This window comes from Apaloderma vittatum, unplaced genomic scaffold (genome assembly GCF_000703405.1).
Source record: "Apaloderma vittatum isolate BGI_N311 unplaced genomic scaffold, ASM70340v1 scaffold13752, whole genome shotgun sequence".
NCBI classification, from domain to species: domain Eukaryota; kingdom Metazoa; phylum Chordata; class Aves; order Trogoniformes; family Trogonidae; genus Apaloderma; species Apaloderma vittatum.
The window spans coordinates 12,394-28,768 of NW_009701951.1; the positions used below are offsets into that span (position 1 = coordinate 12,394).

The window sequence follows — 16,375 nt, forward strand, 5'->3', positions numbered from 1 at the left end:
AAAACAATTTGAAAGGTTCTTGTTTAATATCTTTCACTAAGATGTTTTCTGTGGAGAAAACATGCAGCCGTTTTCCCTTGAGAAAAAAAAAATTAATTCGCTTGCTTTTCCTTCAGATTTTCAGTAACGAGGACATGCCAACATAAGTTACAGCGGCATAAGGTTTGACCCCGTTATCAAATACGGCAGATTAAGATTGTGTGTTGCAATTTTTTAAACAGATGACAGAAATAGCTATTGTTCTTTGGAGGCAAAGAAATTCCCTTTCTTTGAACCCCGTGGGGAAGGAAAGAAATTTCATTCCTCCTGTGCTTGCTGCAGCAACAGCCTTTTTTTACAAATCAATTCCCCTAGGAACCACTGTCCAAACTCTGCACCCATACCCTCAGTCTACAAGGTCAGTTCCTGCAGCCGGCTCCAACAGAGAGCACAGGAATTCCCTGCCCTCCTCCCAAGGAATTCTTTCTTTTAAATAAGGGGCAAAAATATCGATAATAAAAATGTTACTGGAAACTGTTTGTCATCTCCGAAAAAATGGAGAAATGAAGTAAAACATTCCTGTCAGGAATCACGGAAACTCATTTCCTTAGAACAGAGCTCTGTGTGTTTGGATGCACTGCATGGGCAGTAAAGTCTTCACGTCCTTCTGCTTAGCCAACGTAACCCAAAAGGTCCCGGAGGTCTTTACACAGCAGACAAGTGGTGAAGTTGCTGCTGCTTTGGGGGTGCCAGCTCCAGGAGCGCCTGGACAGTCACAGCTACCTGTGTCAAACCCTTCTCTTCTAAAATATGGAGAGGCAAACATAATTGCTCCTGAATGGGGAACAAAACAAAAGACAAAAACAAAATGGATGAAAAAACACTCAACTGAAAAGGAAAAAAAAAAAATTAAGCAAAAGGTGACTGAAATATGAAATGTTACGGACAGCTCGCACACACACACAGGTATGACATGAAATTTCTGCTTGTGACTAAAGAACTGCAAACTTGACTACTCAAAGGAGGAGACATCAAGGTAATCCTCGTGTTTATTTATTAGACAATTGTACAAAAGGGAATTTGAAAAAGGATTGTGGGAGATGTAGGGAATAACAAACTGTCCTCTTATCTCTGCCCACACAGAAACGGCAGCACTTTGTGAAACCACAAGCAGATGAACTCAGGGAGGGGGAAAGCTCTGCTTCAGCATCATGAACCTGCTACAACACAGAAAAGGGAAGGAACGACGGCATCCTCCAAAACACAACCGCCGTTTCGAGGGAACCCTCATGCAGCAAGCCTGTTGGGCTATCAGATGTGAGGAAAGATCCGCAGAGAATGAAATACTAATGTGAGCTATGGAAACCCTGTGCAGCAAGTCTAAGAGGAGATGCCGTACTTCGAAGCAGTTCTCCTCTGACGAGACATGCTGCCCGTCTGAATTACTTCTGTCTGTCTGTACGTGCTGATCTCTATTGTTACAAAAATTTCTTGGAAGGCACGAAAAAGCAGAAAGCACAAGTTGTTCTATGGAAGAAAAAGAAAAAAAGGCTTGCTTCACTGAAATGACTTTGAACATAATTGTAGGAGATGCCACTTCTCCTGTTCAAGGCAATGAGAAACCGATGGTGTATTTACAGGCAGACACCCATCCCATGTTGGGTGTGAGCCACCACTGCTCATTTACCTTCCAGAAGTACACCTGCTTAGCAGGTTACCTCCGAAACCATTCTAAGGAATAAGAGTAATACACAAGAAGAGGTTTCAAAGTGTTTATTAATAAATTGTGCTATTCTCAGTCTAGGATGGATTTAAAGCCTCATCCTACGTAAGCCCTTGGCACAGCCTGGCCACCCTCGCTCCACAGCGGGCAGGACACGTGTCCAGCAGTACTCTGGCTCCGTAGAACATGAGTGCGTCCTTCTCTAGAGCTACAAAGGTTACTTTCCCTGTGTTATTTCTACAGCAACCTACGTTTCTCCACTCTTTGAATCTTTACTGATTTTCGATGTTAAAGAAATTCTTTAGTGTAAACTGGGTTGGCCAATGCCCCTTCCACAAAGCTCAGAGCAGGGACAAAATGAACCCAGCTGAAATTCTCAAACTAAGCCCTACAACCAGGCTGAAATATGATTTTTCTTCCAGCAAATGTGTGTAATTTTGAAAAAAAGTGTGCTTTTTGAGAAAATACTTGTAAACTTGAGAAATCATGCCTTATCTTTTTTCTTAGGTATGCAGATAGATAAGGAGAAAAGCTTTGGAATGACTCCATACCACAGACAAACAAAATTTAAAAACTGGAAGGCACTGTTAGTGTAAAACCCCTTGCAGCTTTTATCACAGTGTTCATTAGAAGAAGTTAAGAAACATAGGAACCGAGTTCATTTTAGTTCATACCAGTAAGCAGTGCAAAAATAGCTTATTTAAAAATAAAACAATCTCTCCCTGTCAAAGGTCCTCCCCTCTTTCCTCAATGATGTTTTGCTTGGACAGAACACTTTGTGTACTTTGGAAAGAGGGCATCAACTCCTCTACTCGCTCCTTTGTTAAATATTCCCTTTATGGTACAAGAGCTTGCGAGATCCATGTACACGTAACATGTTTTTACTGGTAGCGAAAACATTTGCAACTAAATCCCTGTGTACCTTGAGCTTCAGAGCACCTCTGTGCCCCCGAGCTGCTGCCAGGTTAACGTCGGAACGCTAGCACCGCTTGAACTGGGCTTACAAGCCACTTTCTGGATTTTCAGATATAACAAGAGATTTATTGAAAAGACATTTGGAACAGCCATTTAACTTAACAATCACCCTTCTTCTGAGCAGAGTTCCCTGAACCGATCTGCACTCTGAGGAGACATGGTCTTTTGCGCACCGTGTGGGGAGTGCCCTGAAGTTCTGAGGTGTCCCTGAGACATACAAGCATTAAAGCACCAGGACGCTTTTGCTAGGGAGGGAAAAGCTTCGAAGCTCTATGGAAGACTACCTGAGTTTTGTAAAACAGTGAAGAGTGATCGTGCAGCCAGGAGCTGTGTTTCTGCAATTGGATGTTACAGAGGTTTCAGAAAATGTTGGCGTAAGAAGAAGGACTATGCACGAACAAATGTGGGCTGGGGCACCCACAGTCAAGGGGCAACTCATGAAGATTCTGTTCAGTTTTATCCACAGCTCAGTAACACACTATGACATTCTGTGGCATCTGAGAGAAATCTTAAAGATGTTTCCTTCTGTGGCAGAAACCATTTCTCTCAGGGCTGCTGAAAAGCTCAATTTTTATGAAAATTGCCCGCTTGCTCTGTTGTGCAGTAGCTCAAGTAGCTCAGGATTCACCAATAGTTATTTTAAAAATCCTGACTCAAAGTAATACATCAGGGTCTACAAATACGAGAAACTGAACACTCTCAGAAGCAGGATAAGGGATCAGGTGTAAGAAATAAAAATCAGTTACAAAGTCCTGTGGACAAAACTTACCAGACCATGTCTCCTAAGACTGTGAAGATCTCATTGAGAACATTGATGTTGAAAAAAACAACAACTTCGTATTCTTTAACATTTTTCATCAGATAATCCTCAAGTAATTTACCAAAGTGGGTGCAATTCCCATTATACAGATGGGGAAACTGAGGCACAAGCTGACACCACAGTTTTCCCAGAACTACATCACTCATCAGCAGACTACAGCATGCACCCACGTGTTCTAACCTCAGCACCTCGCTCTAGCCCATGGACAGCACCTCCTCCCTCACAAAATCACGATATCTGCTAAATACAACACAGCAAATACAAATGTGAATCATGTCACAGATGGTTGCGTGGGTGCACCAATGTGTTTACACATCGTACTTGTCACCTCTGTCCCATCAGTGGGGAAGAAAGCACTTCATACACACAAGTCTTGACAAAAACCAAAATCCTTTTTTCCCCAAGCACCGGGGTGATGGAGGGAGGAAGCAGCAACACTATCCTTCAGCTAGAGAAAAAAGACCCAGCGATAGAACATACAGAGCGTTAGCATTAGAGTACAGTAAAACACCACAAAGCCCCAGAGCTGAACGGAAAGGGAGACAAGACTGGATTCTTCTGAATCTGTCCCCAGGGAAAGAAGAGTCTCAACTGTTCTTTTAACGCTGAGGTTTAGCTGAAGAATGTCAGAAGGGGAACAAAGATTGTCCTGTCCAGAGTGTGTGAGCAGGAAGGGAAAACAGACAGAAAAAAAAAGGTCAGTCAGTTAGCCATAGCAACATCCACGAAGCAGTCAGTCATCAGACATCTCAGATATAACCAACAGATTCGAGAAGCGTTATCACAGCGTTATCACAGCCGGTTAATTCTCACAAAGGAATCTGCAAGACTCTCCCATTGCAAAGAACTCACTTAATGCAGGTATTTAGTGCTCAGTGAGGTGCCTGTCACCTGTACAGCTTAAACACCTAACAGACGTGGCTGTTAAAAGCACAGCACTTTACACACACCTTAGTGAAAACCCTTTTTCTCCAGCAGAAATAAGAGGCTACAGGTTTCTGAAATGCTGCTGGCACTCAGCACTCAGCAAAGCGAAGTCTCCACATTTATTTCAGTTAAAGAAAACAGACAAGGTATTATTTGTGTGCAACTGATGCTTGAATGCAGCATCCCACAGAAGTATCTTCTACTAATTAGTGTTTAAATGTTCTGGAACCATTCCCAGCGTGTACCTTTTCCCTCCCTTTCACAGAGGTAACTGCTGTAAATCAGTGAAATCTAGATGCACGTATCAATCTGTTCAACTGTCGGTTTCTTTTGATGCAAGGGCTTTAAATACCAAAGTCCTATAGAAATAGCCACTCTGCTGTGGGACCTGTAATTAGTGTTTTCTAAAAGTAGTCTTCCACTTAGCAGGTAAGTATTTCTACATAGATCCACACTTTCGGAAAGCCTTTTATTTTTGTAATTAGAATTTAAATGGAAGGAGATACTTGCTGGCATCTTTTCAGGAAAAATACACTTGGCTGCCTCACCATTCTTGCACATAGATATCTCATGGTCGCATCTTGGTAGATATGTAATGTAGACATGTGAGAGCAACTTAGAGTTCAGGCAGGGGGACTTCTGTAAGCTTCCCCAGAGACATTCTCCTTGAACTCTTTCACATTTAAGCAAGAAATACGAGAAAAACAGGAGGGACCTAGACAGTAGCTGTAGCAGATGCAGCAGGCTGGATCTATACGGGACTTTTTCTTGAGTGGCGTTTTTGTTTGCTTTTAAATGTGGGTCATTTCAGTGACCTGCTCTGTATTGCAATCCCCTAAAAATTATCTGAGGAAGCTACAAATAGGGAAGCTGGGATGGAATTAAACAGTTTTGCCCCAGATGAATTTATATAGTCTAGTTCTGCTGGGAGTAAAAGTCTGAAGTTTATCTTAGAGGACCAAAACAGTGCAGGATCTCAAAGTACCAATGATCACTTACAATTCCCTACGCCTCGTTCCGTTGCAATTCACCACTGAGTCCCATGAAATTGCCAAGCAGCTCAATAAACACGCTGTCCTAACAAATCCCAATGGCTCAAATACCTGCAAGTGAACCCATTTGAAAGCACTAGAAAATACTGCATGACTGGCTCAAGAATATTGCTTTTAGAAATAGCTGGGAAATGAGTCACTGGGTCTACCTTGCCCTTTCACAGCAGAAAAGAAAGAAAACAGAAAAGAAGGAAAACAGCACTTACAGCAGAAACACTTATGTTTAGCAGTATAAGAAACCAAATCAATTAATGCACTAGAAGAAAAAATGAAGGAAAACAGGACACATAAAACTGTTTGTGAGACAACTGCTGAATAACAGAAAGTAGAAAGGACAGGAGAGCATAAAATACAGTAATAACTCGACTCTGATGGACTATTTGATCTGTTCCCACCTCTTAGTTCCTTAGGACAAGGAATACCAGAAGACAGATTTCTACCACTGGTCGATAACAAAAGAATTAGGATCTATGCACAGAGAGCTACCATCAGAGAAAGGCCAATAGAACTGTGCCTTGTTGGTAAGACAGTAAAGACATTCACGTAGGAGAATTATTCTGAAGGAACGTGAAAAGCTTTGGGACAAAAATAACACATGCAAAACATCACCCAAATTTTATCCTGCTTTTCAAGCTGTCAAATATCTAATCCTGAGGAAAGGTAATAGTTTTTCCAGAAATACCTTGCCATTTTAAAGGCAGACTGGAAGTGCATTCAGCTGTTACGAATTTGAGGCACAGCAGTAAGTGGATGAGACCTCTGGAAAAATGTATCTGACTTCATTTTGCTCAGGAAGACAATGCAAGGGAAGTCAGAACGATACTGCAAGATACAGCTTACACTTGAACCTTCTAAATTTGTAATCGTTTTGTTTTCATCCCATCTTTCAAAGAAGGCTTCATTTTCTGAAGCATCATACAAAACTGCACCTGGAACATTATATCGAGATAAATACGTACCTGAGGCACTCCAATCCTCCTACAAGCGTCCAGGAAATTCTCCACGTTCCGTCTGCATTTTGCCATTGTAAGTTTAGGCTGCAGAGAAGTAGAGGAGGCAGGCATGCAGTGTTATTGATCGGCTGAATTTTAAAAGGTCTTCATTTTTTGTTTAAATAAAACTCTTAATAAACAGCTTTACCAAAATCATACCACACTGATATAAACCTGTCTAATTCAAAGCAGGCTCTACTGTAGTTTGCTTTTCTTTAGAAAAGTAAGCCCAAACTTCATAGCTAATTTATGAAAAGCTAATTTATGAATGCTGCAAGTTTGGGTTTTTTTAAGAAAATTCTACACTGTGCACTATTTATATACAAGATGTTCTATAAAACTGGCTAACACTTTTAGTAACTGCAGCATGATAATTTAAAAAGTATATTTTGAATGCAACACGTGCATGGCTTCCATGCTGTGATTTCAGAGTGACTTCATGATACGAAACAATCTGGAGCCTGTTCTGAATTACTATGGTATAGAAACACATAAACATCCAACCATATTCCAATTAACAGACAAAAAATATGAAGGCTAGATGAATCCAGAAAATAATGAAAGAGAAGAGAACTTGCTGCTTGTAAGCCTGTTCTAGAGGTGTTTGATGTATCTGTGAATTGCACTCATGGGCATTTTGTCAAGCAACCTTTTTTCTCCACTTAGCTTTCACACCTCAGCACAGATGTACCACGGCACTGGCTTCGCCTGGTTTCTGTTCTGAAAGTTTATTCATCGCTGGTTCAAGCGACACAAGCTTCCTCCTAGCAGCAGGCAGCAGCCTCTGTGGGTTCCATACTTTTCCCCAAGTGGTGGAGTTTCTGCTCTGTCCCTCAAATGCACCGTATCTCCCCAAGAAAGCAGGTTAAAGGTTAGCGCCCTGACTTCTTTCTCCCGAAGGATGAAGGGAATACAAAGATCTCATTGTGACTGAGGGATGACATGATGCCTCTTCTGCTCCTGGAGCCGTGCAGCTAAAGGCTGCCTCTTCCTTGGGATTTATATAACAAAGCCATGATTTAATTCCTAGAGCAGAATACTCAACCACAGAGAAAACCAGGCCGTTGAGAAGATATTCTCAGTGATGCAAGTCTTCTGAATAGCAGCTGGACGTCTTTTCTCTTAGTGATTCTACAATCTGCCCAAAATGTTGGTGTGTCCACTTCAATCATTCTTAAAATAAAGATGATGTCTGCTTGTTCACACCAAGTCCAAGAGGGAGGAACCACGACAGTGCCGTAGGCAGCCCTATAAGTTCCAGCTCTGATTCCAACCAATGCGGTGACTGACTCCAAAATAAGGGAAAGCAAACACAACGCACGTGCTTCAACTTCTTCCCTCAGGAACAACCTTCTTTTCTTTTTAACCTTACTCATACAATTTAAAGGTGCATAACAAGCAATCTGCCTGTCCACACTACTTCTAAGCAGCTACTCCTACATATTTTCACTGAACTTTGGCTTGCACAAATACAGATTAGTTAAATAATCTATCACTATTTCACAGTTCTCAACCCTTCTCTCATTCTGTGCTTTCCCTATGTGATACTCAGCAATACACCCAAGAAATAGATCGTCACCGCTTTCCAGACACACGGCAGTCAGGCAGGGTAGAAGAAACAACTTCAGAAAATTTCAAACTTCTCTGTATTCTTCCTTCCTTGCGCTCAGCAGGGCACCTGATGCAATCTTTTTCCCTATTATCACAAAGGTGCGATTGGATTTGTTTTGTCCAGGAGATGCTGTGCTCCAAGTAGCTCAAGGGTGCTCTGCTAAAATTTCTAAGCAGAGGAATGTGTAGTGCTGTAAAATGGACATAGGAATCAACTTGGCTTCTCTGCCTGTTTTCACCGTCTTATGTAGTGGGATCCTAATGGTTGTGGACTGTGTTATATTTCCCTACTATCTGTTTTCCTGAACTTCTTGGATGTTTTGATCTTTTGAAATAGCCTATTTCAGTTTTCATGCCAAATCGTCTCTTATTTCATTACTTTTCAAGTTAACACAGGGAGTACTTGAAAATGTTAACTTTTTTTTTTTTTTTTTTTACAATCTGTCTTAGAACTTCGTTTAAACAAACCAAACCTACGTAAAATTTCTTTTAATGATGTTATACACCTTTTTTAGACAGAACAGATGGTTACTCTTTTGTCATGTTCAGTCACAGAGGAGAATTTAGCATTTGTCTGCATTACAGGACTTTGCTGGATTTGAGACACCTACAAAATACTCTCATTATTCTATACTTACAACAGCAGGTGAGGGGACATGAATGCTGGGAACAGATCGGGGACGCACGTGATTAGCTAAATGGCACAGAACAACACCGTCAGTGAGAGCTGCTCCGAGATCGCTGGGCAACGACACCTTCAACCGCGACTCGATGTTCTGGAGAGAAACGAACAGAAAGTGGCAAAAGTAAGAGCTGGTTTCCTCCAACTGCTGTGTTCTGCAGAAAAGGTTACAAGAGGCAGAGCGGTTGCATTACAACTCCCTCTCCATCCTGGTGACATTTCCAAACAGCTTTCTGACTAACACCAAGGAAAGCTCTCTGCACTTCTGTGGCCTAGAGCTGACCACGATCTGGGAGCAACTGAGTTCAGCGATGAACAGTTTTCATTGTAGGGCATGGGGGACTAACACAAACATTATTCAAAAATAATGGCAATCGAGGTCTAGGAACAGTATCCCTAATCCTACGTGTTCCCAGAGCATGGTTCAGCCAAGTGAAGAAAAAATAATTGTCTTTGTGGGTTGAAGGACACCAGTTAACAAAAGTCAAGACAACATTTTTCCCTGTAAAGAAAATCCTGAACGACTTGGCTGAAGTTTTTGTTGTTTTTTTTTTAAAAAAAGAAAGATGTAGTCAAGCATTTCCACAAGGGAATGAATAAAAATTCAGTTCGCTCTGTGAATTTCACTGAGTTGTTATACTGTATACAAATTTTTGTTAAGTACCACGAAAATAAAATAAAATAAATTTAAGCTTACTTGGGAAGCTTACCAGGCTACATGAAAAGCATTCTGAGATAACAGAAGAGAGGCTCTGCTGACAGGACCAGTTTTTGTTTTATTTAAGCTAACCTTCTCCTTTTAGAGAAAGGAGATTGTCTTTAACTGAAAATTTGCAAGGAGAAGGAATTCTCTCTGTCCACCTGGGATGCTTATGGCTTTTAAGATCAGCTTTAACAAGTCAGAAGCCTTATCTCTTGGGAAAGTTCAAACAATTAGAACAACTCAAGATATTCTTTCCTGCTCTCCAGACCAAGGCTGGGGCAAAGCAGAGTGGTACCTTAAATGCCATGTGGCATGTTCAGTCTTTGTGTGTATTGTCACTGTACCCAGGCACAAACTAGGGGTGTGGTGGCCCTGAACAGACAAAAAGCACAAGTATAAGGAATATTTGGCCCTTAGATGTTCTGCACTAAACTAAGAATAAAGCAAATATCAAGAGACAGATCCAGGGCGCACAAGGAAACCACACCACCAGCAGGACTGGCAGGAGTGTCTGTGCTCCACCTGCTTGTCTGTGGCCTTTACTGCAAAGAAGAGTTTTAAAAAAGAGATTCAAAGCAAGACAGTGAGGCAACTTTCCAGGGAGTTCCTTATAAGTGTGAAGACTGATCAGGAATAAAGAAAGCAGAAATTCATTTTAAAAGTAGAGATCACCAGACACTCAGAATCAAGAGTCAGCACTGATTATTTTACAGAATTTTAAGCTAAATTTATCCACCACAAAAAACCTAAGTGAACACCACCGCCTCCGTCTGAAGGAACCACTCAGACTGTACAACGCTGTTTAATTTTGCCCAAGCGTGCACCCCATTGGTTCAGTGAACTCGGTCCAAAACACAAGGACAGATTTAGCAGGGTGCACACAATGCATTTACTAGGAAATCCACACAGAGGCTCCTGGCAGCACTTACCTTACGCAGCTGCTCTATCAGCTCCAGCTCCTCCTGTCGCTGTTTGGAGTTTTGTCTTACTCTAGGGTCTGCAGAATCATTAGCAGGAGACAAGGCACGGGTAGAAGATGAAGTAACAGCTAAAAAAGCAGCATGAAGGGAAAAAGTATGAATTGCTAGGCACGGTTTGGCTGACTGTCCTGCAGCGCTGTACTCCACACGCACACACAAGGCTCCAAAATGGGCACAGTCAGCTCCTTTGCACAAACCTGTTTCTTTCATTTGATTTTTAATCAAATTAATGATCTACTAATCTAAATGAGGTGTTCTTTAACACACTCTCCTTTCTGTTTAGGGTCTGTTCTTTCTGTTTATCTGTTGGATAATAATAAATCACAAAGGAGGACAGTTTTTTTGCTGGATGGAGTATGCCGAAACAGTTCAGTCTTCCTACAGAAGCCACAATTTTATTACGTGCTGCTGCACAAGGCAAAATTTATCAAGCTACCCTCACCAGTTGCTGAAAGCTTTTGTGGCATTTCCTTGGTACCTTTTTAGGTTCCCCTTAGGAAGAACAGATTCCCACAAATGTTTGCTATCTAAAACAAAAAAATTGCTTATTTGCGAAGTATTTAATGCCACGTGTTTACAAATGGAACTCAAAGCAGTTTGATGATAATGACCTGAAATAACAAAACAGTGCAAAACCCAGGTAACGCAGATGTTAATATAACATAGCAAAACTGGCTAATTTCTGAGCTACATAACCTACCTTTGTTCGCTTCATCCCTGACAGCTGCTCGGAAAAGGAAACTCTCAGGTCGCTGGGAAGGGTTTCTATAGGAAGGCAGGGCTGCATGGCCAGGATGTGGAGGGGAAAGGTGGACTAAACAAACGTGGAAGGGCGCAGGAAAGGAAAGGAGGAAGAAGGAAACTGTTAGAGTTTAAATAGGAAATGGGTTCAGCGATGTGGTAATTAAAAAGAACAATCCAAAAATTTTAACGTAATAACGGCAAAATAAATCACAGCCATGCATGATAAAAGCGCAGAGCACGAAAAGGCACTTCCAAGGCCACTTGCATGCAAAGCACATTCCACATACCGATTCCAACAACTGCTCTGACTGTTGCCAAAGGCTGCACAAAGGCCTAAACCAGCCAAACCCTACGCTCTGCCCAGGGACACGCTTCACCCCTCTTGCCTCTTCCCTCACACGTTTCTAAGGCGACCCAAACAACTGGGCAGCCACATACAAAGATGGGAACGCGTGCTCTCTTCTCCTCACAGTACAAACAAGCAAGCAGGCATTTTGACCTTATTTTTCAGATTTTTTTTTCCTTTCCCTGTTACCTGTTTGAGTGGTAGGTGAGCCGGGGGAGATGGTAGATCTGTCATCACTCTGTGGACAAGAAAAGCAGAAGAGTATAAATGATCCTAATCTGAAAAAGCTGTGACTACATTTTAATTTGTTGTGCTTTAAAATAGGCTCCATCCATCTAGATGGTTTTTTTTCAAATAAAACCAAACAGGAATGTGAAAAAACACAGTATATTGTTCCCCAAGCCTCAACTCTGCAGAAAGCGACAGTTTTTTCTTTTGCAGAAATGACACAATTGCTGTTTTTCTGACCAAGAAGAATGATGAAACAGCACTGACTGTGCAATGACAGATCTTTGTTTACTCTTCCTTCCAAGCAAAACTCTCAAAGTATTCTTTGCAAAGGGGACACAGCCAAACAGATAATCAAATAACATGTGGAGCTTGCACCACAGTGGCATCAATAAGGATCTACCTCTGATACCTTTGCTGATAAAAAACTGCTCTTTACTGAATGTCACTCTCCTCAGTGAAACACGCTGTGGTTTGATTATGCTGCTTACAGAGACTAACTGTGATGAATGCATTCAGTAAAGCAGTTTCCACAGGAGAGAAAGAAATACAGGATATCTGTGTTTGAAAACAAACTGGCAGAGAATACAACAAGAGTATTTTTGATGAACTCAACTCAGTCGAGAGCAAATGATCTTGTACAGAAAAAGCAACATCAAAGACAACGAAGAAGCCCTGGGAGCAGAGACTGGTTACCGTGATTTTATAGCCTAGGCTTCCTGTAGATACAGCCCAAAGCAAAGATGAGGTAATACCTACCCCAGTTTAATCAGGTAAATTGGATTCATACCCTACCTGAACTTCTGCTTAGCAGCTGACAGACTAACACCTGTCAAAATAGATGTGTGGATCCAAGAGTTTTTTGTTGGCTTTACTGGTGAATGATAATAGCAAGAGATACCTGGACATGGCTGAAGGTAGAGGCATTGGGCAGGGCAGTAGCACAACTTTCTTGATTCAACCCTGAGAGTGACTGAATGTGGAAAGAAAGAGAAGAAAGAGAAGGGAGCAGCAGCGTTAGCGAACAGCTGACAGGTCATGCACAAAGGTGGAATGCAGCAGACAAGTTAAAAAGGAAGAGATGGTCATGATCACAAGCTCAGAAACACTCAACAGGCAACAGATCCCTACTTGCTGAACTACAGTTAAAGCCTTCCCACACCCTGAACTTTCTGGCTGATAAGCTTGGGAGGTGCAATATTTCTTTCACACACAACACAGGGACATCAAAAGCAGAACTCAGATCTGTAAGTGAGGTAAAAGCTTCTTTAGTAACACCTAATGTTAACAGCTACACCACCAGACTAAGGGAAATTCTACCCTACAACAGCTCTGAGGCACTACTCAGAACAAATAGCTTACTAGTGTTTCAAGCATTTATAGTAAGTTATTTTCCTATGAGCTTTGTAAAATCAGAGAATGGGCTCAAGAATGCACACTTTGTGCCCACCACAAACACCTAACGCTGAACCTTGTGAATCATACGCAAGGTAAGAACGATTTCAAGGGTGGAATCTAGCTCTCAAGGAAGGTGTCATGTGAAGATTTATAGTGTTGTCACGAATCAGGTGCAGCCAGTTTCAGTTATAACCAATATCAAAACAAACCAAATAACCAACTTCTCCTGTTTACAGAACAGGAGCTCCAGCAGCCAATCTGTCACTGACAGGTGGATCTACGAGGCCAAATTCTGTTCCTTACTGAAAGTACAACCAAAATGTTAACATCTGAGGACTGAATGGCTCAAGAATAAAACTATACTTTATGAAACAGCATTCAAATAGCCAAGTGACAGTTCAGCACAGGAAAAGAACACCAGACGACACCTAGAAATTCTACAGATGTGAACAACATGCTTGGGAGTGTCAGTATTTAAAATTATTTGCAACTGTTCTGCCCCTTCAGAACAGCACAGCCAGGAAAAACTAGAAGGAGATGTTTTCCTCAGGGCAAGCTTTAAATAAAAACATCCACGCGAACTTCACAGCTGATCCTTAAGACAGTCTCTTTCACCTGAGTAAAAATCATGGGCTTGGGTTTTTTTGTTTCGTTTTAAAGAGTTTCAAAACATCACTTCAGCCAAACATTAGCTAGTATACAAGAACAGTAAAATCAATCAGAAGTAGGTGGCCCGTGACCTAACCCGAATTGTTTATTCCTGGAAGGAAAAAGAAAGACAACGTTGACACAGACTACAAGAAGTCATCACAATCCACGCACCCAGCAGCGGGCAAAGGGAAGGGGGACACGGCACACCACGGGCAGGACAATCACAACAAGCACAACAGCCACACACCGCATGCTCTTCACCTGTTTGCGAGTCCCTGGCCGCCTTTTAATGGTATTGGTGTTACTGTCAATCTCAAACACAAAGAGAGGCTCAAAGCCATTCTGTCAGGGACAGCAAGGGAAGAAAGAGAGGGAAGAAAGGAAGAAGTGAGGCAAAGAACAACTGTAAGAAAAGGTAGCCACGAGAGAGAAGGAACAAGGATGCTGCGGTTCAGACGTACAACACCCCACTGCACGGGCTGCGCTTGGCCTCTCGGTCTAGTGCTGAGGTCAGAGAAACCTGCCTGCGCCAGGAACAACCGTAGGTCCCTGGCCTGCCAAAGCAAAGCCCAACTAGAACGCTGCACGAACCAAATAAGGATATTTTAAGGAAACTGGATTGTTAAACATCTGAATACACAAATGGATGCCAACGGTTGGAGAGAAAACTCCAGAGTCAAGTTGGCATAATTCAAGTCCTGCTTCTTTTACCCGTATCATTATTCTTTGTAACACACTCGTGCCTAGCACCTTTAAGCCTTAGCTTAAAACGTTTCAGACGTCTCACGTACTCACAGTTACGTGATGGCCTTGGGCCATGTTTGAGCCAACAACAAGCAGGCACAACACAAAGAAGGGAGCACGAGGCAGCGATGACACCAAGGTAACGGAAGGACGAGGTCACACCCGCTGCCTCGAGCTCACCAAGTGTGCCACAGGCTTCACAACACGGAAACGGAGCAGTGCTTTGGAGAGGATGTTTGAGGTTTTTCTTCCTCCCACAGTACTACGAACTTTGTAGGGGACAGTACGGGAGAAAACAAGAAGGGATTTGAGGAAAAAATGAGATTCATAAGCAATCAAGGCTGAAACCATTAGCCAAGCCTGACGCCTCGATGCTACCCCAACAAGAAACCTCCATCGTAATGAACGGGACTCCCCGTGTGAGAACAGTCAGCAGGATATGACTAATACAACATGTTGAGGTATAAAACACATTTTCTCATAGAGGCCGGTGATTACATTTCTTCTGCACCATTTATTTAGTCTATTACGAGTTAACACTTAAGAAACCCACCACGGTGTGCAATGCAGTCCTGCGGCCCAACTCCACCTCACTTCTAATCACAAGCACGGAGAAGAAATGCACAACTACACGGAACTATTAACACCCACAGAGAGTACAGGTTGTCCTTTTGTGAACTCTAATGGACTGTCTTGAAACTGGCTTCAAATGGAAGTTAATGGTCAGCATAACCTATGCAATGTGAACCATATTTTCATCTTAATTTGTGATAAAAGACAACAAGGAGAATACAAAAAGAAACATGACACAAGATTCTAAAACATTCACAATTTATATTTTGTTTTTAAGAAAAATTTTGTTAAAGCAGTTAACAATACCAGAAGGAGGGAAGTAGCAAAGTAAAAGAGAGCTCACTTGCTTTCTAACTATATGTTAGACTTACTACTTTTTTTAATCTCTTCCTTAGATCTGAGCTGAAAACGTTTTGTTTGGAGTAAAAGAAAAGCAAATGCTCGGTTTCGAAAGCTCTGATGTAACGAGGGAAATGCTGAACAAAAGATCTTTTACTACACCTCTGCATAATATTCTCCTCCTCTGCCACAGTTTTATTCCCACACCATAAAGCTTGAACAATCAGTGGAAAGTCTAGCAGAATTTTTTTTGTTTTTGTTGTTTTTTGTTTGGTTGGTTTTGGTTTTTTTAATTATTTTTTTTAAACTAACCTATCTGCACACTTCAATGCCCAAAAGCTTTGTAAGGTAAAGTTTACAGTACTGCACACAGTCTTTATGCAGAGACAGAAAAAGACAGGGAGGAAGCCACATAAATGGAAAATGCGTACTGAAAATATCATTAGCAAAACCAAATTTGATATGAAATGTCTCTATGCTTTGGTGGAGGAAAAAAAAAATATCCTGGGAAATTAGACCTACCTAAATTTCAAATCCTTATGTGCAGGGAAAATGTCAAATAAAACGTAGAATATAAAGAGGTGAATAATTCAATCTCATATGACAGACTTTTTTAAGCAAGCTGACAAACACTTCCTTGTCATTCAACAAGTTTTTACTACAGAAAATATATTTATGGATACAAAAAGCTAGCATGGGCTTAATGTTCCAGTTACAATAACTGCCAGAAAGAACTGCCCTGGCATATATCATCATTAGACACAGTGTGTATTTTCACTATAAAATAGAGCTGCAGATTGTACTTCAGCAGTTCAGAAAACCCAGTATTTCATACACTATTATTGCTTAGGGCTCCTTAAAAGAGCAAGGAATCAAGAGAAAAATGAACAGAAAAATGACTGCTTTCA

General features: G+C 41.5%; 1 protein-coding gene across 1 annotated transcript in view; it reads right to left on the bottom strand.

Moving 5' to 3' along the window:
* Window positions 1–684: 684 nt before the first annotated feature.
* Window positions 685–16,375, bottom strand: part of LOC104281375 (leucine-rich repeat and calponin homology domain-containing protein 3-like) — a gene marked incomplete at its 5' end in the record, with an annotated part of 23,027 nt that continues 7,336 nt past the window's right edge. The window contains 6 exons of the mRNA XM_009879348.1: window positions 685–813; window positions 6,436–6,513; window positions 8,718–8,855; window positions 10,394–10,512; window positions 11,145–11,258; window positions 11,724–11,772. Coding sequence (XP_009877650.1) covers window positions 685–813; window positions 6,436–6,513; window positions 8,718–8,855; window positions 10,394–10,512; window positions 11,145–11,258; window positions 11,724–11,772 — 627 coding nt within the window. The remainder of the gene's footprint in view (window positions 814–6,435; window positions 6,514–8,717; window positions 8,856–10,393; window positions 10,513–11,144; window positions 11,259–11,723; window positions 11,773–16,375) is intronic.